Source organism: Penicillium pulvis, assembly GCF_028828015.1.
Source record: "Penicillium pulvis strain IBT 33274 chromosome Unknown contig_3_segment0_segment0, whole genome shotgun sequence".
Taxonomy (NCBI): Eukaryota; Fungi; Ascomycota; class Eurotiomycetes; order Eurotiales; family Aspergillaceae; genus Penicillium; species Penicillium pulvis.
In genome coordinates, this window is record NW_026643077.1 from 543,471 (window position 1) to 568,127 (window position 24,657).

The 24,657-nt window shown below is 47.9% G+C and overlaps 10 protein-coding genes across 10 annotated transcripts; 8 read left to right on the forward strand and 2 right to left on the reverse strand.

Annotated features, from left to right (window-relative positions):
• Window positions 1-854: 854 nt before the first annotated feature.
• On the forward strand, window positions 855-3,596 carry N7503_006355 (uncharacterized protein; the record flags this gene model as incomplete). Its single annotated transcript, XM_057065902.1, has 1 exon — window positions 855-3,596. One exon carries the CDS (start codon window positions 855-857, stop codon window positions 3,594-3,596), a length of 2,742 nt encoding a protein of 913 aa, XP_056921371.1.
• A 537-nt stretch (window positions 3,597-4,133) lies between these two features.
• On the forward strand, window positions 4,134-4,484 carry N7503_006356 (uncharacterized protein; the record flags this gene model as incomplete). Its single annotated transcript, XM_057065903.1, has 1 exon — window positions 4,134-4,484. One exon carries the CDS (start codon window positions 4,134-4,136, stop codon window positions 4,482-4,484), a length of 351 nt encoding a protein of 116 aa, XP_056921372.1.
• Window positions 4,485-4,753: 269 nt separating this feature from the next.
• Window positions 4,754-5,002, reverse strand: N7503_006357 (uncharacterized protein; the record flags this gene model as incomplete). The annotated part of the gene is made up of 1 exon (XM_057065904.1): window positions 4,754-5,002. One exon carries the CDS (start codon window positions 5,000-5,002, stop codon window positions 4,754-4,756), a length of 249 nt encoding a protein of 82 aa, XP_056921373.1.
• A 2,729-nt stretch (window positions 5,003-7,731) lies between these two features.
• Window positions 7,732-9,537, forward strand: N7503_006358 (uncharacterized protein; the record flags this gene model as incomplete). Its single annotated transcript, XM_057065905.1, has 4 exons — window positions 7,732-8,219; window positions 8,690-8,813; window positions 8,875-8,939; window positions 8,991-9,537. The coding sequence occupies 4 exons, from the start codon at window positions 7,732-7,734 to the stop codon at window positions 9,535-9,537; spliced, it is 1,224 nt and encodes a 407-aa protein (XP_056921374.1).
• A 68-nt stretch (window positions 9,538-9,605) lies between these two features.
• N7503_006359 (uncharacterized protein) lies at window positions 9,606-10,022 on the forward strand (the record flags this gene model as incomplete). The annotated part of the gene is made up of 1 exon (XM_057065906.1): window positions 9,606-10,022. One exon carries the CDS (start codon window positions 9,606-9,608, stop codon window positions 10,020-10,022), a length of 417 nt encoding a protein of 138 aa, XP_056921375.1.
• Window positions 10,023-10,714: 692 nt separating this feature from the next.
• On the forward strand, window positions 10,715-11,675 carry N7503_006360 (DNA excision repair protein (Rad26L); the record flags this gene model as incomplete). Its single annotated transcript, XM_057065907.1, has 3 exons — window positions 10,715-10,731; window positions 10,836-10,916; window positions 11,000-11,675. The coding sequence occupies 3 exons, from the start codon at window positions 10,715-10,717 to the stop codon at window positions 11,673-11,675; spliced, it is 774 nt and encodes a 257-aa protein (XP_056921376.1).
• Window positions 11,676-15,575: 3,900 nt separating this feature from the next.
• On the forward strand, window positions 15,576-16,964 carry N7503_006361 (dihydrodipicolinate synthase family protein; the record flags this gene model as incomplete). The annotated part of the gene is made up of 8 exons (XM_057065908.1): window positions 15,576-15,687; window positions 15,743-15,763; window positions 15,822-15,856; window positions 15,908-16,056; window positions 16,107-16,209; window positions 16,270-16,382; window positions 16,442-16,755; window positions 16,810-16,964. 8 exons carry the CDS (start codon window positions 15,576-15,578, stop codon window positions 16,962-16,964), a joined length of 1,002 nt encoding a protein of 333 aa, XP_056921377.1.
• A 515-nt stretch (window positions 16,965-17,479) lies between these two features.
• On the forward strand, window positions 17,480-19,138 carry N7503_006362 (histidine phosphatase family protein; the record flags this gene model as incomplete). The annotated part of the gene is made up of 1 exon (XM_057065909.1): window positions 17,480-19,138. One exon carries the CDS (start codon window positions 17,480-17,482, stop codon window positions 19,136-19,138), a length of 1,659 nt encoding a protein of 552 aa, XP_056921378.1.
• A 294-nt stretch (window positions 19,139-19,432) lies between these two features.
• On the reverse strand, window positions 19,433-20,869 carry N7503_006363 (uncharacterized protein; the record flags this gene model as incomplete). The annotated part of the gene is made up of 2 exons (XM_057065910.1): window positions 19,433-20,632; window positions 20,687-20,869. 2 exons carry the CDS (start codon window positions 20,867-20,869, stop codon window positions 19,433-19,435), a joined length of 1,383 nt encoding a protein of 460 aa, XP_056921379.1.
• A 1,547-nt stretch (window positions 20,870-22,416) lies between these two features.
• Window positions 22,417-24,249, forward strand: N7503_006364 (MFS transporter; the record flags this gene model as incomplete). Its single annotated transcript, XM_057065911.1, has 3 exons — window positions 22,417-23,490; window positions 23,543-23,949; window positions 24,000-24,249. The coding sequence occupies 3 exons, from the start codon at window positions 22,417-22,419 to the stop codon at window positions 24,247-24,249; spliced, it is 1,731 nt and encodes a 576-aa protein (XP_056921380.1).
• Between the last annotated feature and the right edge of the window lie 408 nt (window positions 24,250-24,657).

The window sequence follows — 24,657 nt, forward strand, 5'->3', positions numbered from 1 at the left end:
ATCGCGAGGCACATTGTGTTCGCCAATTTCTTTATTCAAGCCACGGCTCTTTTCTCCGACCCCTTGAACTTCTCATGGAGCTGACCATCGTATATCAAGGCATGTTCGAGTACGTCCCCGAGTCCTAGAGGAACTGCAGCTGCACAAGGTTGTCCATAGTGGCTCCTCTACAGGCTTTCTTGATTTCAGTGTGAACCTTTACCAGCTCATCATTATCGTGACTTGACTCACTTCTCGCCGATGGCCAATGTCATGTTCGTAAACCTGTAGTGCTGTTGATACCTTGTGCTTTTCAGAGGTGATAAGCGATATCAAATACAGGAGAGTGTTATCTGGCCTTGGAGTTCAGGTCGCTATAATCCCTTGAATGTTCAAAACTCATGACTTTCGAACAGGCTGCTGGTCGCGTGCGGTTATAAGGTGTAGTATGCCCAAGGGCTAGGCCATTTGGATGAGATTTGCTCCGATCCTGATTCCCATCAAAGAATCCTTAGGTGGCTGTACCGTTCCTTGGCTATAGGTGGAAAGAGGTATAGCATTTGGACCTGAACTCGCACTCGTTGGAGCTGTGATATTGTTCTGCTTCTCTCGCATGCAATGGATATTGCAGAGCCGACCCCATCAATTCAACGGCCATTATGCTAAAGTAAATTAATGACAGTGAAAAGAATAATGAAAATCACTTTTCAATAATAATACTGGAAAACGGGATCAAAACAGGACAAACACGGGATTGTAAAGAAAGCGGGATCTATATCGATGCCTCACTTCACATTGTCTATACATCAACGCTCGAAACACCCACCTTTGACACACTCATATACAATTTGAATTTGACACTGAATTCCAAAGCCATGGCGAAGCCAAGCATGGGAAAGGTTCAGCGGGGGAAGAACTCTATTGATAGATATTTTACAAAAAAGGTTGGGACGAGTGTGACAAGCAAGGCTAATGATGGAATCATCCAGACCACGAATCCCTCTCGCGAGCCCATCGCGAATCAATCAGCGTCGAAGAGAAGACGACTGAATGATGATGGAAAGCTGGAGCCAACGGCATCTGGGGCCACAATGGTACTCAGCAGCTCAACAGATTACGAGGGGCCTGACACAGAAGATGATGGTCTGATTGCCCTGATGGTTAAGGACTGTGAAGAACGAGAAGGTGACTTCAATGTCCCTGGTGAAGAAGGTGACTTCAATGTCCCTGGTGAAGAAGGTGACTTCAATGTCCCTGGTGAAGAAGGTGACTTCAATGTCCCTGGTGAAGAAAGTGACTTCAATGTCCCTGGTGAAGAAGGTGACTTCAATGTCCCTGGTGAAGAAGAAGATGATGATGAAGGAGAAGGGACAAAGAAGAAGAAGAAGAAAATGACGAAAACTTCGATAAAGAAGACATTGAAAAAGGTGATGAGGAAGGCGTTGAAGAAACTTGTGAAGAAGAAAGAGGAACAGAAAGAAGAACAAGAAGAAGAACAGGAAGAAGAAGGCGATGAAGAAGAGTCTAAAGAAGAAGAAGACAATCTTGGAGGAGCGAAAGAAGAATCTGATGAAGATTTTGAAGGAGAAGAAGAAGACAACGATGAAGAGTTTGGAGGAGCAGAAGAAGAAGAAGAAGCAGAAGAAAAGAATGATGAAGAAGACGATGAGATAGACGATGAAGATGACGACGAAGAAGACGATGAAGGAGAGTTTGAAGGAGAGTTTGAAGGAGAGTTTGAAGGAGAAGAAGAAGAAGAAGAAGAAAATGATCAAGATCGTGATGGACAGAAAGTTCTTGATGAATTCGAAGAGCGTGATCTTAAGCTTCTGTCGGAATACCGACAAAGGACCAGACATATCAATATTGAATCGGTGTCTAAATCGCGCCTGGCGGTCGCACTGCGAATAGCTCTCGAAACTATGAACGAAGAAGCCAATCGTGCGACTCAAGAGACTCACATGATCAACCCGTTCAGAGATCGCCTGCGGAATGGGAAAGTTGAGCAGTTCTTTGATGATTATATGCGGGGGATTGATGCTTCGGTGTTTGCTTTATGGCAGAAGGATAATCTGACTGCCGAGGATTTCCTAAATGCAAACCTCCGCTGTGCAGGTGACGATAAAAGACAAGGGGTATATTTCGACGTTGTCACAAGTGAAAATGGGAAAGAATTGAAAGCTGGCTATGTCGGGTCAGCTATCATCATGCGAAAGCGGATCAAGTTTCATTTGGATACTGTCGACCGAATGAAGCGCGGGATATCACAATGGGCTCAAACCAAGGTGTATTATCAGAAGACACAAGAGAATGACGTCAAGTCTCACCACTTTGTCTTCGCTGCTTTCGAGGCACATCTTCCCATGGGTCACCTCGTTTTGCTGGAGGGCATTGCCACTATTCTGCTGAATACTCTTCTGGAGTGCAGAAGAAATGAGCAATACAATTCAAGGGAAGCTTGGGATATGGCGAAGAAGATTCGCGAGAAAGCAGGTCTTGCACAGCTACAATGGCAAGGCCTGAACAAAGCATTCCAGCTTCTGCAGGGCCACCGAAGGCGTCCGGTCACTGAAAGGGATAAGTGCGCCAACCCGGGTTGTACGGGAGAAGCAAAATCATTTGTGAGGCCAGAATGGAGAGAATTCTATCCAGGGGATTTCATCTGTGTGAACTGCTATCGATGGGTGACGAAGCGTCATAAAATGAGCGCAAGAAAGCTCCCAGATCCTGACTTTGTGCCAGTGAAAGATCGCGAATGCGATGCTTGCGGTGGAACGTATCTCGAAGTGGGGAACAAATGGTGCAAGATCCCGGTTGAGTGGAGGGAGAATTTTAAAGGCAAATACTTGTGTAGCAATTGCTTTGCTTGGTCAACGGACCGCAACGGAAAAAGAAATCCCGCCCCAACTGATCCAAAAGCCAGGCTCGCGAAAAAGAAGGCTCGCGAGGAGGATGAAGATGATGTGCCAACGAAAGATCGCAAATGCAGTTCTTGCGGCGGATCTCATGAAGAGGTGGGCAAACGTTGGCGCAGAATCCCACCAAAGTGGAAAGATATATTTAAAGGCACCTGGATGTGTCAAAGGTGTTTCCATTGGGCAGAGAGACACCCCGGACAAAAACACCCCCGTCCAAGATATCCAAGGACCAAGATCGTGAAGAAGGATGAGGAGGAGGATGGAGATGATGTGCCACCGAAAGATCGCGAATGCAGTTCTTGCGGCGGATCTCATGAAGAGGTGGGCAAACGTTGGCGCAAGGTCCCACTTGCGTGGAGAGTGAACTTTAAAGGCAAATGGATATGTGAAACTTGTTTTAACTGGTCAGAGCGCTACAATGGAAAAAGGAATCCCGCCCCAACAGATCCAAAAGCCAGGCTCACAACGAGGGAGGAGAATGAGCCAGTGAAAACGCGCAAATGCGCCAATTGCGGAGCTGGTGCCGAGAAGATTTCGTGTTGGCAAAAGATTCCAGCCGAGTGGAGAGAGAACTTTGGGAGCATGTTTCTCTGTCTCACTTGTTTCCGCCATGTGGATAAGAGTGATGGGAAAGTGGTTGATTTTGAGCGCCGTTTTTACCGAGTCCGTGCTCGCAAACCCCGTGTTCGCAAACGTTGATTTGCAGGTAGGTGAGCGTTTGCAAAGGAAGAGAGGGCCAGGGAAAGGCCAAGAGGGGCCAGGGAAAGGTCAAGAGGCCAGGGAAAGGTCAGGTAGGTGAACGTTTGCAAAGGAAGAGAGGGCCAGGGAAAGGCCAAGAGGGGCCAGGGAAAGGTCAAGAGGCCAGGGAAAGGTCAGGTAGGTGAACGTTTGCAAAGGAAGAGAGGGCCAGGGAAAGGTCAAGAGGCCAGGAAAAGGTCAGGTAGGTGAACGTTTGCAAAGGAAGAGAGGGCCAGGGAAAGGCCAAGAGGGGCCAGGGAAAGGCCAAGAGGGGCCAGGGAAAGGTCAAGAGGCCAGGAAAAGGTCAGGTAGGTGAACGTTTGCAAAGGAAGAGAGGGCCAGGGAAAGGCCAAGAGGGGCCAGGGAAAGGTCAAGAGGCCAGGAAAAGGTCATGTAGGTGAACGTTTGCAAAGGAAGAGAGGGCCAGGGAAAGGCCAAGAGGGACCAGGGAAAGGTCAAAAGGCCAAGGAAAATATCAGGTAGGTGAACCAAGCGACAATGCCTCCCTGGCGCTCCAGCGACAACGCCTTCACCCTGGGTGCTCCAGCAACAAAGCCTCCCTGGCGCTCCAGCGACAACGCCTTCACCCTGGGTGCTCCAGCGACAACGCCTCCCTGGCGCTCCAGCGACAACGCCTTCACCCTGGGTGCTCCAGCGACAACGCCTTCACCCTGGGCTCCCCAGCAACAATGCCTCCCTGGCGCTCCAGCGACAACGCCTTCACCCTGGGTGCTCCAGCGACAGTGCCTTCACCCTGGGCGCCCCAGCAACAATGCCTCCCTGGCGCTCCAGCGACAACGCCTTCACCCTGGGCGCCCCAGCGACAATGCCTCCCTGGCGCTCCAGTGACATTGCCTTCACCCTGGGCGCTCCAGCGACAATGCCTTCGCCCTGGGTGCTCCAGCGACAATGCCTTCGCCAGCGCTCCAGTGACATTGCCTTCACCCTGGGCGCTCCGACGGCAGTGCCCTCACAGCCGCGCCTACTCACGAGTCACCGCCGCTGTTTCATTGGGGCTAAAGCAAGGGAAGAAGGCCAAAGGCTAGGAAGAAGGTCAGGTCGGTGAACGCTCTCGAATATGCCCTTACAGCGACAATGCTATTTCACGGCGCGCCTAATCATGCACTACCGCCAATATCATCGATGGGAGAAACGCCTTCCGTGAGAATAGGCTTACGCGTGGCGCCGCTTGTCACTGCTGTTGTCAATCGGAGAACGCCCTCCCTGACAACCGGCCCACGAGTCACACTCATCGCACCACCGCTTTCATGAAGGGCAAGAAGGCCAGCGGCTAGGGAAGAAGGGCAGTGAAGAAGGTTGGGGAAGAGTCCCAGAGTTGAGCAAGGAGAGTAGGGTGTGAATGGCATCACAAAACGAAAGCGGTCAAGCGAGGATGACACGTGAGTCCGACGATATCTGTAGATTTCTTCAAGTACAAGTGACTGATTTCAAACTCGACAGGAGTCAAAATTTTCAACAACAAACTCCAATCATCTCCAAGCTTGACAGCCTGGATTCTATCTTAAAATTGCGCTATGAATTTGGCGAGATACTTTCCATGATCTCGTCCAAATGTGCAGTACATCGACGCCTGACCAACATACAAAATCCCGCATGCGACTACATACAAGCTGCGTAGAATCAAGGGCGACAGCGACCAGGCAAGAGTGCAGGTGAGCAGATTATGGGCCGATCTCCTAGGGCACAGATGACTAATCTCAAATCTGACCATCCAGGAGTCAGCAGCATCCTCTGATCGTATCCAAGGTTGATGACGTGGGTAATCCCGGTTGTCAATTACACCACAAATCTGGGAGCATCTCTTCTGCGTCGCTTCCAGTTGCACAATTTGACCTACGTCTGTTGAACATATCAAGTGAGTGTGCAATATTCCGCAGGATTGAGGGCGAGGCAGCTAACTGTACATTCGAAGCTCGCGTGAAGTCTCGCGATGCACGGCGCCTTCGATCTGGGGCGATGAGACGAGTTTCAGCATTCGAACCCCCAGCGAGTCTATCGTTTGGAATACCTGCACAGGTTTCACCTTTCCAATCCCACAGCAGCCGTTGGGGGGCTGTTGGGATGGTCCAGTGCAGCAACCTCAAATGCAAAGGAATCACTGTCGTTTCCAGTGCACTTCCAACAATCTCCACATTCAGCCTCTGCTGACTATTGAGATCGCGCTATCGCCTATTCATACGCTAGGCTTGAGAGGCGCTCAGAATGATATCATTTGAGGTCATATTGGGCTTTCCATTACGGATATACCCTTCTTGATGATCCAGTTGCACAGCCTCCATCTTCTCCATCTTCACCAACGGCTCATTAATATCCCACTCAGGTGCGATATTAATTGCTTCGATGTCGTTACTGATTCTCGCTACGATATTATTCCTAGGAGGCCTTTCTCCCCTTAATAACTTTCGAGGCTATCATTGGTGAAGCCATTGGCTGGGGCCCCCGTTTCGCTGCCCGTTGCAACTCACAGGCTATTGTGGAAGCTGTTGAAGCTGTTGTGACTACAAGGTTGGTGGCTATCATCAATGGGAGGGCATTCATATGAGTGTCTTGTCAGGTTGATGGATGCTGTCACTATCACTTCAAGGCCGTCGTCACTTCAAGTCCCGATCAATTCGACGCAGTTATCGCTACAAGGCTATGATCGAGGAGGGCGTTCTCTCCTTCACAACTTCGAGATTATCATCGCTGCGAAACCGTTGGCCACTGTCACTATTAGTCTGTTCATCGCGAGCCTGTTGCTGCCAGGCCAATGACAGCTATCTCACGAGACTCTTTTATCTGCGGGAGGGCGTTCTCCCATTGATAACATAGCTGCGAGGCCACTGTCATTACCAGCCTCTTCTCACGGCTATTGTCAATTTGAGGGCGTTGTCAAATCAATGCTGCTGCTTCAATCGGTACAAGGCTGACAACGCTGGGAGCCTGTTCTCTCTTCAATTTGAAGCTGTTGCTACCGCGAGGCTTTAGGCTGTTGCGGCGAGGCTGTTGTCACTTCAAAGCCATTTCCACTATGGGGCCGAGGCTGCTGGCTATTATTCCACGATTCTCATTTTCCCGGAATAGTGCTTCTCCCTTGGAAATGCTGCGGGGCTATTGGCCTCTGCCAAATGAAGACCGCTGTCACTTCAAGGCAGTTGTCCATTATCATTATGAGGTTGTTATCTCGGAGGGCACTCTTCCCCAAAACCTCGAGACTATCATCGCTACGAGGCCGCTGCCCGCCTTTCCGCCGGCAGTCGTCACTCAAGGTTCTTGTGAGAAGCTGTACCACATGGCTATTGGCTCTTATCATTGAGAGGGCGTTCTCTCTTTGACAAGAGCAGTGAGGCTGTTTGCAGTTGACTGTTGTCACTGCGAGTGGCTCGCTGTTTTTAAATTGTCCCCAACTGGCATCTATCCAAGCATATCAATTCATTTGCCAGCCCTTCAAAGAATTGGGGCTGCCTGCCGACTTTATTTTCAACACCTCTTGATGTACATCAGACAAACTGAAAACAAGTCACAAGTTGGTTTTCAGCCGCGGCTTAACCTCTTTGCTTTGGTCTACAACGTTGTTCCTCCTTGATCAGCATATGCCTCCGCCATATGCAGCTTCAACCAAAGGCTGTTCCATCTGCTTCCACATGATCTTCAAGCCGTACCAATATCACTTATATGGCTTTCTTCCTACCTCCTTGCCCCTGTTCTTCTCCTTCTTGTTATCTTTTCTGTACCTTACTCTACCTCTGACCGCTCCTACTCACGTCCACCTGAACCATTCAACACTTTGCCCTGACTCTCTTTGTTTTCCCAATCTCTCCATTTTTCCCCCTCCCCCTTCTCCGTCTGTCTCCGCCACATTGAACCTACTTCAACACCCTACAACCTACAAGATCTCCCTTTTCTCCCCTTCTCCGTCTCCCTGCAGCACGTCAACACCCGACAATCTCCAAGTGTTTCCATTTTTCTACTTCGCCCTTTTTCGTCTCCATCTACTACACTCAGCCAACTTCAACACTCAACCAACTTCAACACTCAACAATCTCCAAGCGATTCCTTTTTTCCTCTTCTCCTTCCTCTGTCTCCCTTCGCCACAATGAGCCGGCTTCAACACTCGACAACCTCCAAGCCATTCTTTTTATACTTCGCCCCTTCTCCGTCTCCCTTCTCCGTCTCCCTTCTCCGTCTCCCTTCTCCGTCTCCCTTCTCCGTCTCCCTTCTCCGTCTCCCTTCTCCGTCTCCCTACAGCACGTCGAACCGAATTCGACACCCGACAGTCTCCAAGTGTTTCCATTTTTCTACTTCGCCCTTTTTCGTCTCCATCCACTACACTCAACCAACTTCAACACTCGACAATCTCCAAGCGATTCCTTTACTCATCTTCTCCCTTCTCCGTCTCCTTCCACCTCTCCGTCTCCCTCCACCGCATCGAACCTTCAACACCTGGCCGTTTCGAAATATCTTCATCTTCTCTAATTACTTGCTTTCCTGTCTGTCTCTTGTCGCTAACGGCTCCCCAGTTACTAAAATCTTTGCTAATATCTGCCAGATTGCCACCAATTCCTCTCTTGTCTTTCCCATGCTGTCTGTTATACATTCTCCACTACCTTTACCGTCACCGCATGACCAAAGTCTCCGAGCTTTTCCTCAGAATAGCTCCAGTCTATCCATTATATTCACCCTCTCATCTCATCACCTTTTCACTTTAAGATGCATCTCGTCGATGTTGGCTTCGAGCAACTCATCCGCATCACCTTTTCATTTCGTCGTCCATTTCGACTCCTTCACTCGCTACAATTTCGACATCCATCTACTAGCAATACAGGCAGCTTTCATCGTTAACTACTAGCGACAGCCAGGCCCCGGCCTCCCGAATCGATTGCACATCAATACACAAAACCTAATCCTCTACCAGACACGCCACTGCTCTCCATGGCTGACTTCGGCCTGGCTCCAGAAGTGTCATGCTAATCGTCTACTTCTTCCAGTCGTCGATCTTTCGTGGAGTAAGGAATAATGTCTTGTTCATGGTGTCAGAGCTAACAATTCTACAGTCGGCTTGAGGGAGCCTTTATGCGATTCGAAAGGAAGCGCCGAATTGAGCCTGGGCGAGGCAATATCTTACACAAGTACCTGCAGTATGGAGGTATTAGTGTCGGCCCCAGCTTCGGGGGTGGCGTCGGTCCCCAGGACATGAAGATGATGGCTGGGATGGAGATTATGCATGCTCGGAACCCAGACCCTGATTGAGAAGGAGCGAGGAAGCCTGGATATTAGTTTCGACAAAGTGATTCGGAGCTTCTTGTGAGTCGCAAAGCTTGATATCCACGTACTAAACTAAGTAATCATCTACAGCAGCACTTATTACCTAAGATACTTCAATCCAGAAGCTGTTGAGGATATCGAACCCGCCACGGATACCATTCGGAATTTCCTCACATTCTTACTTTTCCATGACGCGTGTCCGGCATACAACGATGACGTCCTCCAGGCCCGCAAGATATGCATCATTGCAAATATGGAGCTATGGGAGGAATGGCAGCCATTTATTCGTGACCATCGTGGCTACCCCACAGATTTCATCATCAAGCCTGCCTCGCTTTCATCAAGAGATCAATTCCCCTTAAACAATTCAATGCCGAAATACCATCCAGCAAGTGTGCTTCTCCCGCATCGGATTGCAATCTTATGCAACAGCACGTCAGAAAGGAAGAACACAACAGAGAAATTGATACCACCAGAAGAGCTAAACGCCTTCCCCACTACAACTCAAGCGGAACCAAAGCAAAAGGCCATCATGGACTGCGAGATGGTATTGGTTTCCGGAGGCCGCCTGGAACTCGCCTTTCTGACAGCTCTCGACTTCCTGTCTGGTGAGCCACTCATCGATCACCACGTGTAGCGAGGAAGCGGAGTGAGGAGAAGTGATTGCTTGGAATACCTTGATTCAGCGGTGTGACTCGTCAAGCAATGACTGAGGCCATACGCACGGGCAAAGGACTTCGGCGGGAAAGAGAGGCTAGAGGTTGGTTCTGCAGCTTCGCCGACTCTGATACCATGCTCATCCGGCACACCCTCTACAACGATTTCAATATTCTACGCTTCATTTGCCTATGCATCGTCGACTTGTCACTTCCTACCTGCGACGCGGTGTGTCCAGACCACCCTGTCGGAAAGTCCGTCCCAAGAACCTGGGGCCTGAAGACCCTGACTAAAAAGCGCCTTGTATACGCCATCCAAGGAAGCAAGCTTGGACACTGTGCCCTGAAGGACACGCAGGCGACCCGAAAACTCGAATTTTGTTCCTCGAGAGCCCAAAAGAAGGTCCAGCATGGGGATCAAACCTCGGGAGCTGAAGGAGTGGCTCCGGGAAGAAAGGCGAGGTGATCAACGGCAAGAGCATCGTTCGCAAGATTGAGATCATGGGGACTACTAGCGACAAGCCCAAGACAAATGTCACTGCTGTGGATTGTGGTGAGCCCAAGGGTGGATTGGTTTGCACTTTATGAATGCGTCAATGCGAGAGATATTGTGAGCAAATCAGGTCACTTGGCTAGTAACAGGCGCGCTTACAGGAAATGGCTGATCCGAATTGCCGGTTTCTGAGACCTATAGATAGATCAAGTGGGATATGGATAGCGAGACTGCCGAGGCTATTGGTGTATACAGTGAAAAATGAGTGTGCTCCATTCAAGACTGATATTCCAGCCACTTCAGAACACGTACGATAGCCAGGTTCTTTTGACAGTAGTGAAATTCAAGCACAGAAGACTAGATGGCGAGGCTAATTGACTGCCTATCCTCAGAATTGAGATACTGTCAATTCCAGATCTACGACAGTGGTACCCATTGCATTGACTTTACACCACGCATAAACATAATACCTTGTCTAGTTGCCTTTGATTTGTGATGCCAATTTCATCATTTAGAGTCCTCGTGAGCTTACAATTAGAAATATGAGTGCGATTATTGATGTTCTTGGGCAGGTGCTTACAATCTGAGGAGCATGAAAATTCACCAAAACACACACCTTACAAGGTACTGGGCGTCTTACTGTGGAAGGAGCAAAGGAGCGAAAAATGGAAATCAAAATAAAGTGAGTTTTGAGAAACAGTTTTCTATTCATGCTTCATGTGATGTAATTGCCTGTCACCTTGGATGGGTTGAGGTTTGACATCCCTTTATTCCAGCAACCTCCAGGAGGCCTCGTTTCTCCGCCGTTCCACCCGGCACAGCCCCAGATTCCGACATCGATATCGACGATGATGAAGGAGTAGACGTGTATGCGTACACAATGGAGTTCACTGAGTGGAAAGCTAAGTCCTGAGATTCAAGAAAGTTCAAACTTCGACCCTCGATCCCAGACTCAATCAAAGCAAGCACCTCATTGATACACATATTCGCTGTTCGACCGGTCAAAGGGTAGATGGCCGTCCTAAACCTCATACTCCCAATACCTCCCACAAACACGATCCAGTCCAAGCAATTCTCTCCAGTGCTGAAGGGGAATATACTCACCTCAACAATGAAGTGATTGGTTCCTCCCGCGGCGATGCGAAGCTTAGTCGTCAGGCTGAGCAGGTCAACAATGACCCGGGTGCTGATTTCCAAGTCTTCGAGGGATCATCACAAATGCAACCAGATGACGACCAAACACGAACACCCCGTCCCCGCCAGCCGGATCATTCGCCGTTTCGGTTCAAATATCATCCACCTGAAGGTGTCAAGCGTTGTCAATTCTGCAGTATGGCACAACGGTTGGGATTTGCTGATGCGACTGAGTTTGCGCTTGTTGTTGAAAGCATGACACCAGCTGAACGAAGAGCGTGTCTTGATCGGTGGTACTCGGAACGACGGGATGTTCTACTGTCCAAGGATGAGAAGACCAAGACCGAGAAGATTAAGGATGAACACATTAAAAATGAACAGATCAAAGGTGAGGATATCAAGGACGAAATGGTCAAGGATGAAAACATCAAAGTCGAACGGATTAAGAGCGAGATCAAAGATGAAATCCACGATCATGAGTCAAGCTCATAGAAAATTTGCTTCTTGCTGCGTGATCCTTGGCTGATTTTCATTGCAGTACAATACGACTTTGTCAGGCCTGGTAACGCCGGCATTGGGTCTCCATAGCGAAGAGCGAGGAAATACAGTCCTTTTTGCTATGCAAGCGGCGGGTTTCCATATCAATGACATCCTTCATCCTCTTGAAGTTCAGGAATGCCCGAACAAGCTTCTAGATTTAATTTTGGGAATGAATTTTTGCTCTGGCAAATTCTGCGAGCATTACCACCATCGTAAGTCAATTTTTGACGTCATGTAGGTCGGTTTCGATAGGGAATTCAAGACTAAAAGTCAGTGGAACAGCTAAGATAGAGTTGCCCTGATTACTTTAGAAGAGGCCTCCGAGCTAAGCCGAAATCCTCCTCTAGGATACGCTTGGCAGTGTAGGGCCTGGGAATTTTGATGTTTTATTTTTGTCGTAGCTAAAAGAAGCTTTCTTCTTTGTGGCACTGGTAAAGGCTGAGGGGTCAGCCAGATGAGAAGAAATACCAAGAATAGAGCCCGTGCTCATGAATGACCTCTCGATCTTATAAGGAGGGACCTTTCTAACCGCATCCATTAGGGGGGGGGGGTTGGCGGTCTGTCTTTCCGATTGGGTTATCAATCTTCTGGTGGCCCTTGCAAGCCAATGTAAAGGGATTATTCAACTATTGCTTGTGACTATAAAGCCGACGATAACGCAGAACCAAGAGAGAAATAAAAACATGGAGGGATATAGATCATCCATCCAGGCTACCATTATAAGCTCACTCTCTACAACTCTGTAGACCTTGTGGTTCAAAGTTGAGTCCCCATGGCAACTAGACAGGGGAGGTAATTTCCATGCGGGTGAGACGGCGACCTTTATATGAACGAGGTATTGTATTTGATCGAGTCAAGAAAGTCGCGAACGAATTCCTGGGTTCGACCTCGTTGCTTAGCTCTTATCCAGGATACTCTTCATTGTCAACATCACCCTACCACTCACAATCTTCAAGATATGCTCATTCGTCACCACCCTCTACTTAACCCTTTGTTTAACCCTCGTCAAACCAGAAGTCTAAATCGGTGGGTGAAACAGCGGCAAGAGAGATGCCTCCCGAGGTTTCCGAGCCAAGTCTGTTTACCTGCTTAGGAGAAGCTTAGAAGATTTTCCTGAATGCGAAGCACTTCTTGTGAAGGCATTGGCACCTCCTATCTATATAGAACCAGTCATAACTTTGATGCCGCGCCATAACTGTTGAAGTTCATGGAAAGCCCGCTTCGCAGCGATCTACCACCGTCACACAGGAGTCGCAAGAGGACTATCGCCAAACGCGGGTATTTCCATATCAACCAGAGTCCCAATTCTAGTATGATCTTTTCACCAGAACCTAACTGGGCTTGGACCGAGAGCGTTTGTCTAATTCCGAGAAGCAGTGTGAATCCAGACCGTGTGATCCAGTTTCAAAGAGAACAGAATGTTACCTACGTTCGCCGAGTTGCTGACTTCTATCACTGGTTGAAAGCATACCCGGCCCAGGCTATGAGCCAGGTTGTATCGTAGTCAACTTGAATAGCTTCGAAAAGGCATTTTACAGATGTTGGCTTGCTCCTAGTGTAAAGAATGCACACCAAAAAGATTATGAAGAGCTTATATCATTCTACGTATGTGCTACGTTCGTATTGCATTAGAGTTACGAACATGATACCATATAGATGATCATTTTTCCCGAAACCTGCCTTCGTCATCATGGAAAAAACTCAACATTCCATTTTTTAGTGACCAGTGACATCGGATATTTGATATAGTTTCTTCAAATCGATACTCGCGACGAGCCTATTCAAATGGCAAAAAACCAAATCCTGCCCACATTTGCCAGGGCTACAGCGTACTGAATTGATGGTTTGAGAAGGTGCCAGACATGAGCCAGGATATGTCGCGGTCCATCCATGGATACTGGGAAAGCTTTTGCGTGTAAGATGAGTCGCAGGGAGGCGTGTACAGCCACCGAAAATACTAGTACATCTCTAAGTATGCCATGATTTTGAGCTTTAGTGTAGAGTTTTTGAACGCTTTGCCGTTCGTTGCAGACAACATCACATGGCTAAGGCCCCTCTTTCCAATTCCTGTAGTAGGTTGGTTGCCTCATCGAAATTCACGATATAAGCAGATACAAAATCATAGGTGCCCCTGCCTACGCAAAGCTGACTTGGCACAACGTCTCTAAATCGTATATGGACTAGAAGTCAAAGGTGACGTATAATAAGGCAAGTAACCCAGTCCAACTCCTGCATGGAAATTTCTTGCATCAACGTGAAGGAGAAGAAATTGCTAAGTACTCTTCCAGCCTCGAACCTCAGTGCATCCATAACAGGCTACTTCACTAAACTTGCTAATTATTGGTCAAGGCTCGAGGCTATCGTGGACAATTTAATATCGCTGTATTAACCAAAGACCACCCTTCTATCGTATTAGTTGCTCATTCCGCACACCAGAATGGGGTAAATAAAAAGAGATGATAGGAAAATCGATTCCACCAGGAGGATTAAAATATTCTCACACAAAGCGATTAGCCACGGTTATCGACTACGTTTTAAGTTGCAGTAACAGCTTAACACTCGTATGCGAGAGAAAGTGGAAGCAATATAATATGGTACGTAGTGTAATATTAGGTAGCGACGAGGAGAAGAAGAAGATCTACGAGAGGTGAAGCCTAAGTGGTGGGATAGAAGGCACTAGTCCCAAAGGGGACATCAACAACTCGCCTTCCTTAGCACGTCCGACTTCCTCACTCGTGAGATTCTTATTGATCACTACGTGTAGCCAAGAGTAAAAGTGGTCAACTGGAACATGCGCTTGAGTGAAGTGATTTCATTATAAAGAGAATAGGAATCAATTACGTATCTCCGCCGGCTATCACTCATTGCTCATCGGGCCCGCCCTTTACAACTATCTAAACGTTCTGCGCTTCACTCGCCTACCTTATACGATTCATCAATCCTCACCTATGATGCGGTATTTCAAAACAGCCCTGGTGAGACGCTTGTTCCGTATCTCTAGGCAATAAATGTCCTTGTTCAAGTAGCGTGATCAGAGACAAGATGATTCTGAACGTTATCACGGCTCCACTCGTAACGTACCCAGAGTAGCATCTTCTCTCGATCATCAAGCAGACCTTGATAATATAGACACCCTATATAAACTAGGCACTAGAGGATCTGCTAAGCGTCTTTGTACCGTAAATCTATCCTCAACCTTGATCCTAAGGTTTTGATTGAGCAATAGAAATAGAGTATAATGATTTACACACACACACACACACACACACACACACACACACACACACACGCAAACACACAAAGAAAAAAACGAACAAACCAGTTCCGATTACACCACCTATAGCAATCATCTGGCTGTATAACAGTGAGCAGTCTGCAGTAGATTAAGTTTTTCAAATCGAGGATCTCACAGGTGGCGTGGCTGGGAAGCATTAGCGACGAAGAAAGTCAGCTTCAAGGGTAAAGTTGAGACGTACCTTCAGTTTTCGCTGAAGCCCATGGTTGCTGCTAGTGTTTTCAATAGCTCCCACTGCAATGGGTACTTCATTAGCATCATAAGCCAGGTCTTTTTTTTTCTTCCGACATTGCTTAATTGCGTGGTTGACAAAGTTGGTTTTTTGGAGAGGAACATAGAAGACTATAAGACTTACGGCATATCTAAGCCTTCCGCCAATTATCAAGATAAGGATAAGAGTCGGCGAGATCCCGCGTTCTTATCTGTCGGCTCGAGCGGGCATCGATCCGATCCTATCGAAAAGTAAAACGAATGATTCTGGCTTTGAAAAAGACAAAAGGAAAACTTTTATTCCACCTTCGTATCTTTCCAAGGGTGTTACTGACTCACAGCTCAATATGGCAACCTCTTATCGCAGACCTCTCCGACCCGGGGTCTATGTGCCATTGCCCACGTTCTTCGATGATTCCCAAGATCTTGACTATGAGACTTACGCCAAGCATTTACTCAGTATGTCTCAGTTCTAATCAAGGTTTGTTTAATAAATTGATGCTTACTTCCACAGATATGACCACTAAGGGAATGGGTAAGTTACTTCATGATGTTGAAAAGGCTGGTAGCTCATATGATTTATCCAGTCCCAGTATGTGCTGGTTCCCTAGGCGAGGCAGTTCATTTGGTAAGACAAAAAATTGTCCAAAGTATGTTGCACATAATTGATATTGTATAGAGCTTCGAGGAAAGGACCGATCTCATTCGGTTCATCAGAGCAACATTGGACAAAGCAGGTCTTCAATCAACTCCCATTGTGGCTGGAGTGGGAGGACTCAGCACACGGGAAACTATCCTCCTTGCAAAATCAGCGGCAGAAGCGGGCGCGTAAGTGAGAAGTGTATTCTTTGTCTGGTGGTTATGCTAATAATCACAAGGGATGCTGGCATGGTGATTCTTCCTGCCTATTATGCTGCGAGTCTGAACACAGACCCGGAACAAGTCATCCAATACTACGTCGATATTTGTGCTGCATCGCCGGTGAGTCTCGAGGTCAATATGGCTATCAGCTGGCGTTCAAAGATGCTAATCTTGATAAAGATTCCCTTACTTCTGTACAACTTTCCCGCAAATGCAGGCGGTCAGGATATGTCCTCGGATATAATCAACTCAGTGATAAGGAAAGCAAATAATCTCTGCGGTGTAAAATTGACGTGAGTGCTCCACAGGCTGAACAGTGCAGATCTGAAACGCTGAATTGATTTCCAACTAGGTGCGGCGGTAGCATTGGCAAGCTTATCCGTCTCAATGCTGCAGTATCTGAAGATTCAACCATCAACGGCAGTAGAAAATTCCCCTTTCTTCTACTCGACGGTCTGATCGCTGATCTTACCCCGTGGATGAAATGTGGTGGTCATGGAACTGTGAGCGGTATACCGAATTTTGCGCCACATGCTTCTATGAAGCTCTGGCATTTGCTGAACATATCATCGCCGTCGAACGATGAGGTAAAGGAAGCTGCAAGAATTCAAGCTATTCTATCTAGGGCTGATGCAGCCGCTGTCCCGGGTGGTATTCGTGCGATGAGTGAGTCTCTTATTGAATTAAAACAAAAGAACAAGATTTGCTAATCATGAGTAGAATACGCTTTGAATAAAATACATGGCTATGGAGTGGCTCCACGAAAGCCTCTTCTTCCATTGAAGGAACCTGATGGGGAAGCATTTATGGCAGCCCTTGATGAGATGATTCAACTAGAGAGCTATATTCAGCAGGAAACGACCGAGAATAAGTGAGCTTACGTTTTGCTGGGATTGAGGGCAGACCCCAAGGCAGGCAATAGCGATAAGCCTTGTGTGATTGAAATTAGGACTAAGATATTTACCTTCAAACCTTGGAAGACACATAGCAATTTATTGTTCCATTTTGATAGTTGCAGTCACTTGCCACTGGAATAAGACTTCAGGGACAATTTGTTTGGCCATGGTCTCGGCGGAATGTGCTCTCGGGGATATATATATAGAGAGAGATAGCAACATCACAATTATTGAGCCCGGATGCTTCCAATAATGGGGTTCAAATCATATTTTCCTTGTTAATAAGTGCTACACCAAGGCATTAATGCGGGCGGAAGGAAGACGATGGTGGTGAAGGCGGGATCAGTGAAGTGGGGCAGAATCGGGTCAGATTAACCAATCAAGGTTTTTGAAGCTTTTGATCGCTATGGCACGCCGTACCAGTTGGGGGCGGAGGAGTCACAACATGCGAAAGCGCAATCTCATCATCAGTTCTCTCTTCTTACCACGACAAAATGAAAGAGCAACTACAGATTGCGGGAAGCCCAAAGAGGCGCTGGATTTCCTCCGCTTGCATCTCTTCTGTCTTTTGTTTCATCCTCTTCATCAATTATTCCTCCACATGGCACATCGGGAGGCTCTTCCCACCAGGAAAGGACTGCTCTTCGGTTCTCAAACCTGCACCAACTGGAGCCAAGTTCGAATCTGGTTTTGACATGATGAAGAGCTGGGGACAACTGTCTCCTTACAAAGATGCCGACTGGGGCGTTCCTAATGGTGTTCCTAAAGGAGGACGGAGCGAGCTATCTCAGGTCCATGTTTTGCATCGCCATGCTCAACGAAATCCAGTTAACATGCCCATGGATGGTCAAAACATTCAATCGTTTTCTGCCAAGCTCAATGGGACCATCAGTGCCACTGGCCCACTGGAGTTTCTCAACGGATGGCAGTATATCCTTGGTTCAGGCGCAGAAGAATTGACAGCGTCAGGCGCTTCCACGGAAGCTACCGCGGGATCCCGCTTTTGGCTTCAGTATGGGAGACTTTTGTACCGTGCTACTCCTGAAGACCTGGTTGCATGGAATCGATCTTTGAATGTCTACCCCAATGGTACGGTCCGTCCGCAGCCCTTGTTCCGGACAACCGACCAGTCACGCATTTTAGAGAGTGCGCGTTGGTGGCTCAGTGGATTCTTTGGCGATAGAGGCGGTCATGGTTCCTATGACCAATATGACCTGCTTGTCATTCCTGAGAAGCTTTTGTTCAATAACACACTCGCGTCCTACTACTCATGTCCAGGCTCACCAGACTCTCAATGGCCTGGAGACGAAATTGCCAAGCCCTTCATTGAGCGGTATACCAAGGACGCTCGCTCTCGTCTGGCGTCTTACTTGCCTCCAGATTTTAACCTTACTGCTTCCGACGTACTCGCTATGCAAACGCTTTGTGCTTACGAGTCAGCAAGTCTGGCTGGCTCGAACTTCTGCTCCCTTTTCACTGAACAGGAGTGGAAAGACTTTGCCTACAATCTAGACCTCCAATTTTATGGAAATTGGGGCATTGCTTCACCCGTAGGCCGTGCCCGCGGCATTGGTTACGTCCTGGAACTTGCCGCTCGCCTACAGGGGAAGCTTATTCCTTCCAGTGATACCAGCATCAACTCCACTTACGATAATAACACCGACACATTCCCCCTGGGGCAACCCTTCTATGTGGACATGTCTCACGACTCTATTATTATATCAGTGATGACCGCTTTGAACCTTGACTATTTCAAGTATCCGAGCTTGACAGGATTGCCTAATGATGTTGATCACGCTCCAGACCGAACATTCAGAATCAGTGATGCCACGCCTTTTGGTGCTCACTTCACTACCGAAGTCTGGACCTGCCCGGGTGATGTTACCTTCGACTCATTGGATCCTGTCCTCTACTCAAACCCTATTTCCGAAACGACAGAGGGCACCACCAAGTATATTCGTTTCATGCTCAATAACTCACCATTGCCCCTTTCTGGTGTACTGGGGTGCGAAGATTCCACAAATGGCTTCTGCGCACTTGATAAGTTCTTGTCCGGCATCCCTGAGCTTGTCAACAGGGCGAATTATCGGGAGGCCTGCTATGGGTACTATCTCAACCACACTGACGCCCGTATTGATGCCCCCACCTATTAGGCGTCGTCACATTCAGAAAAGTTGCATAAGCTGGTTGCGTTTCGGCTATTTCGGGGTTTTCGGGATCAGCAAATTTAGGATTTCGTCTCATTATGTGCAACAATTTCCATGTATCCACACACAAATTCAACAAATTACTATGTATAATTGGGCTTGACTCCACGTAATACTACTGAGCAATAGCAAAGATCAAAGAGATGTAGCTGCGGTATGGCAGACGATATCGGAAGCGCGGATTCGCTAGTCTATAGATACGTACGCTATCACAAGGTCGGTATATCAATGTAGCTGAGACTACTGGTATCTTGTTGCTAGTAGCGGATCAGTAACAGCCGAGCCGCGACCCCTAAGCCAAACGTCAACAATTTTAGAAGCCCCTGGATCACGATCAGAATCCACAACAAAGTAGAACCCGTAAAAAGCACCAGCGACACACGCATGGTTGGTAAATATCTTGACGATATCCCCTACCTTCAAAGGTACACTTTTCTGACTCCCGGACTCCCAACCAACAACTCCATGCTCCTGACTGATCCGATCAATAATCAGTCTCGAACCCTCGACCTCCTGATCAAGTCCCCAAGAGGACAGCACGCCCCATCCAGAGTAACTAGCACAAGGCTCCCTGGCCAATGCTAAAGTGCCAGCCGCAAGAAGCGCCTCGGGCTTCTCTCTCTCTCCATCATTATAAACACTACACACCTCCGCAACAATCGAAAGTGCAATCTCGTCTTCAAGTTTCCCCGCCCCGTCTCGTGCATGCGTAGTTATCTGTTGAAGGTCCAATAGAGGATATACTCCAGCATGCAGCTCAATTGTCACATTCGCATCCGACGGGTGCAGCAAAGCCTTCAACTCCTCCGCCTCAGCAGAGGAAGAAGATAAAGCCCCAGCTCCAGGAACAAGGTTGTGTGAAGAGACAACTTGGGGCGTAGCCCCGACACTAATCACCAATTCTCTACCCTGAGGAAGGAGATCTCTCCACTGGTCCAACGCATCCTTACATCCCCGGATTTCAGTACTCAAGTACCCCATGGCCTCTGCCGCTGTTTTCGCGCCATAACTCAAGCTGCTGTGCGAGTAAAGGCCCAAAAGAAAGACGTACCCCACCTTCTCTGCATCGGCGAGTTTCTCCAATAACCCGTTCCTGTTGAGCCAAGAGGGAGGGATGCCAGCACGATGATAACCCGTATCGACCTTTACGAAGACACAAACGGGGAAGCCTGTGACCTCAAAGAACTTTTTCAGGAAGGAAATTTGGTCTGGGTGGTCAATCATCACGGAGATACTGCCTTCGCCTAGCTGTGAGGCTAGCTCTGCGAGACGGCTGACACTTGATGGGACCAGCGGGATCCCGTAAAGTACGTTGATCTGCTGAGATTTCTTCAATTCCTGAAGGAGGGGAAACAACGTTTCAAGCTCGAGGAGTGTTGATACAATGAACTTCGCAGAAGGCTGTGTCTTATCCACTTGCATTTCGGAGAGTTCGATTGTCTGTTTCGGTCAGCAATGTTCCGGTATACATTTGTTCGGGTCATTCATAACTACCTTGTGCGTTTTGACATGGGCTCGGAATGCAACGCCTAGCTCCTTCACTGTGTTCTTCATTCGCTCACAGTGTCTGCGAATGATGGCTACATCTAGCACAGCGCATGGTCTTGCTGTATCGGCCAAGTCTTTGCCAACGTAGAACTTTACCAAGTCCTCTTTTGTGGGATAAGTGGTAGCCATAGCGGCGATTGAAGATGTACGGGCTTTATTATTTGTTATGAGGGAGTGAGAAACGGCGAATTGCAGCCTTTATTATCCTCCGCGGGGTGACTCCCCGCTCACTCGATGGGGTATGTGGGGCGAAGTTTGCCGACGCAAAGATTGGCCCTTTCGGCAACTGATAGGGTTCTGATACTTGTTATCCTGCTAGGTAGCTCGTGTGGTGATCTGCAACTATTCGGCTGCTTTATTATTGGAGGCATTGACGTTGTCACAAGGTTCATGTCATCAAATAGTATAAAGCGCATGAGAAAGGGCGAAATAGCAAAGCGCGGATAACTCAAGCTTGGGGCGGACGCGGTCCGCCGGCGGCTACTGCAGGCGAATAGCTCCATACCATATACTCAACGTCCAGGTCAGTAGGCTCAGACGTGTACTGACATCGATATTGTACCCTTATTTAGAGGGAACCTTGTTCTTACATCACTTCTTGTATCTTCCAACATTTTCCTCTCCACCTTATTTCCTGACTCATCATCCCCACACACAGGTTCTCTGAGAAGCATCATCATACCCCATAATCTACTAGATAGGCATCAAGTACGCGGCTACATCAGCTATGGGCCAGGACCCAAGGGTGGAGAATCCAACCTTATACTCCATCATCATCTACTTTTTCTCTTTAGGCATCTTGAATCTGATACCAGCGTCAAGAATGGTGTACGTGGGTGGAAAAGGATTGACACGTATAAAAAGATGTCAAAAAAGACGAAAGTTGCAAATGATGAAAGCCCAAAAACATGGAAGGATGGTTCTTGCTCCAAATAAGGTTGCCCATACACTGAGAGGGTGAACTTATTAAAACCGGGGGAATCTAGTAACTCCCGAAAATAGAAGCCGTGTAGTGCGGCTTAAAATCCGGTGTACGATTCTCAGTATTGAACCACTGGCTTATTTGATCCAGGAATAGAGTAAATGGTCTAGCAAGTGGGAAATTATGATTGATTTCAACTCGTATAATATTAAATATCAAAGGATAAAGGTATACTGAATTGGGGCAGAGGGTGGATCTTTCCACAATCCGGCATCTCGGTTATCCAGAGGAGAGTTGCGAAGAACTTTCTTGCCTACATTGGAAATTTGAAACTGCCGATACCCCATTCCATTTCAAGGGTAGTGCCGTTTACCCGCGAACATCCGTCCTTAGCGATAAAGTGGGGAGTCCGGAGTGTGTTACCACACCACTTGGTCTTGAACATTTCAAGCTATACCGAAAGGGAACTTTCTTCTCATAGTTTAATTCCATATTCTATAATTCTGGCCCAAGTTAAGCGCGATGGAGGGTTTCTTGGCGATTACTGTGGCCCGGGTCGGTCGGTAAAGTCATCCCGCGATGACGCCCTTGATAACGTAGTTGAAAATTATAACCCCAGCTACTATCAACAGACCTTCTAGCGTATTCAATCTTCTAGGTATATTTAGGAAGCTGTCCAGTGCGATCCACCGATTTTTATTTACACTACGCCTTCTCCCTGTGCACGAACCCACTTACCTCTTTGTACATATTTATGGAGCATCCCTCCTCTCTTCGCGAGTCACATACCTCTGACACCAGTGGATATGATGACCTGACTGCCTTTGTCACAGGACAAGATCACTATGCAGATGACGAAGATGATTTGGAGACAGAAACCATCACTCGAAGGCCGACCACTCTCCACGATGTCGAGCTCGAGCGTATCAATACCTATCGGCTTCAGCAAAAGTCAACCGTTGGGTCTGGAGTCGGCATAGTTCCTCGCGAGCAATGGCTTCCAATGGGAGCTGGAAAGCCCTTCCCCCCTGAGCTACCGGACCCAGAGCAATTCGTCGTGGAATTTACAGGCATCGACGATCCTCTTCACCCGCAGAATTGGACAATGGGGAAGAAGGTCCTAATTTCGGCGGTTCTTGCATACACAACATTCGTCTCCTCATTCTCTAGTGCTATCTATTCATCTGCCGTCAGTGAAGTTGGACCGAGGTTCCACATTAGCACTGAGGTTGCGGTGCTCGGAGTCACGCTATATGTACTCGGCTTCGCTAGTGGGCCTACGGTTTGGGCCCCGGCTAGTGAATTGATTGGAAGAAGATGGCCCATCACTGTGGGCATTTTTGGATTTTCGATATTCACGATTGGAACTGCAACAAGCAAGGACGTGCAGACTCTTATGTTGACTCGATTCTTTGCGGGTTTCTTCAGCGCAAGCCCAATCGCCATTGTGCCTGCAGCTTATGCTGACATGTACAACAACCAGATGCGAGGAGTAGCCATCAGCATATTTGCCATGGCTGTCTTTGTGGGTCCATTTGCATCTCCTTTTATTGGAGGTTTTATAACCATGTCATACCTTGGCTGGCGATGGACGATGTATATTGCCAGCATCATGGGGTTCCTGGCCACTGGCCTATGTCTGCTCTTTATGAAGGAAACCTATGCACCTGCTGTTCTCGTGGAGAAAGCCGTTACGCTTCGCAGACAGACGCATAACTGGGGCATCAGAGCACGTCAGGAGCAAGTTGAATTGAACTTTGACGAACTTATTCGGGTCAACTTCAGTCGACCCTTTCGAATGCTATTTACCGAACCGATTGTATTTTTGGTGAGTCAAAGTATCCGAAGCAACCGAGAGCGATCTAGCTGACACATGTTAGATATCCCTTTGGATGAGCTTTGTCTACGGCTTGATGTACGCTCTTCTTGGTGCCTACCCTGTCGTCTTTCAAGAAATACACGGGATGAACCTTGGCGTTGGCAGCCTTCCCTTCATCGGCCTGATCATCGGGGAGTTCCTTGCTGGAGCATATATCTTGTATGATCAAAAGTCATACGCCAAGAAGCTGGCCGCGAATAACAATGTCCCCATTCCCGAATGGCGTCTTCCACCATCTATCCTCGGAGGAATTTGCTTCACAGTGGGTCTCTTCTGGTTTGGATGGACTGGGTGGACGCAGTCTATCCATTGGATGGCTCCAACAGCAAGTGGCGTGGTCACTGGCTTCGGAATCTATGTGATATTCCTGCAGTGTTTCAACTACTTGATTGACTCATATTTAAATTTGTAAGTCAGTCTGAGAATGGGTCGCATTTCGATACTGACTATTCAAATAGCGCAGCATCCGTGTTTGCTGCAAACACAATCATCAGGTCCTCAGTGGGCGCGGCCTTTCCTCTTTTTTCCAAGCAGACTTTTGTAAATTTGGGCGTGCAGTGGGCCGGTACTCTCCTTGGATGCCTTGCTCTCATCATGGTTCCCATCCCTTTGTTGTTCATGAAGTGGGGGCCTGCATTGCGAAAGAAGTCAAAATTTGCGCCGACTCCTGTGGTGAATGATGAAAAAGATGAACGTGGCAGTGTATAAAGCTCTTAGCTGTATTGGGTTACACTCGTTTGAGTGTTTCCGTGGCACGAGTTATGTAAGCTTGAATCTAATGCATAACGTAATTCCCTAGCGAGCGGGACACCCGGGCGAGCGGGACACCCCATCAAATTATGGTAATTCAAATCCACGTATATTAACCAGAACAACGTAATATTTCATATACAAGCTATTTAACTAAATTTGAACAATGTGTGATCTTATGCCCCCGAATTCCACAATTCGAACACTTTGGTGGAGCTCGCTGGCGTGGTTCTTGTGCTTGAGATTGACCGGTTGATGGAGGTTGAATTAGTGCTTCTGGAGCTTCTGAAGCACGCCGAGCTAGCTCTCGAAGCTCTAACGCAGATATAGCCTCTGTACGAGCTATCTGACGCTTGGATCTTGCTT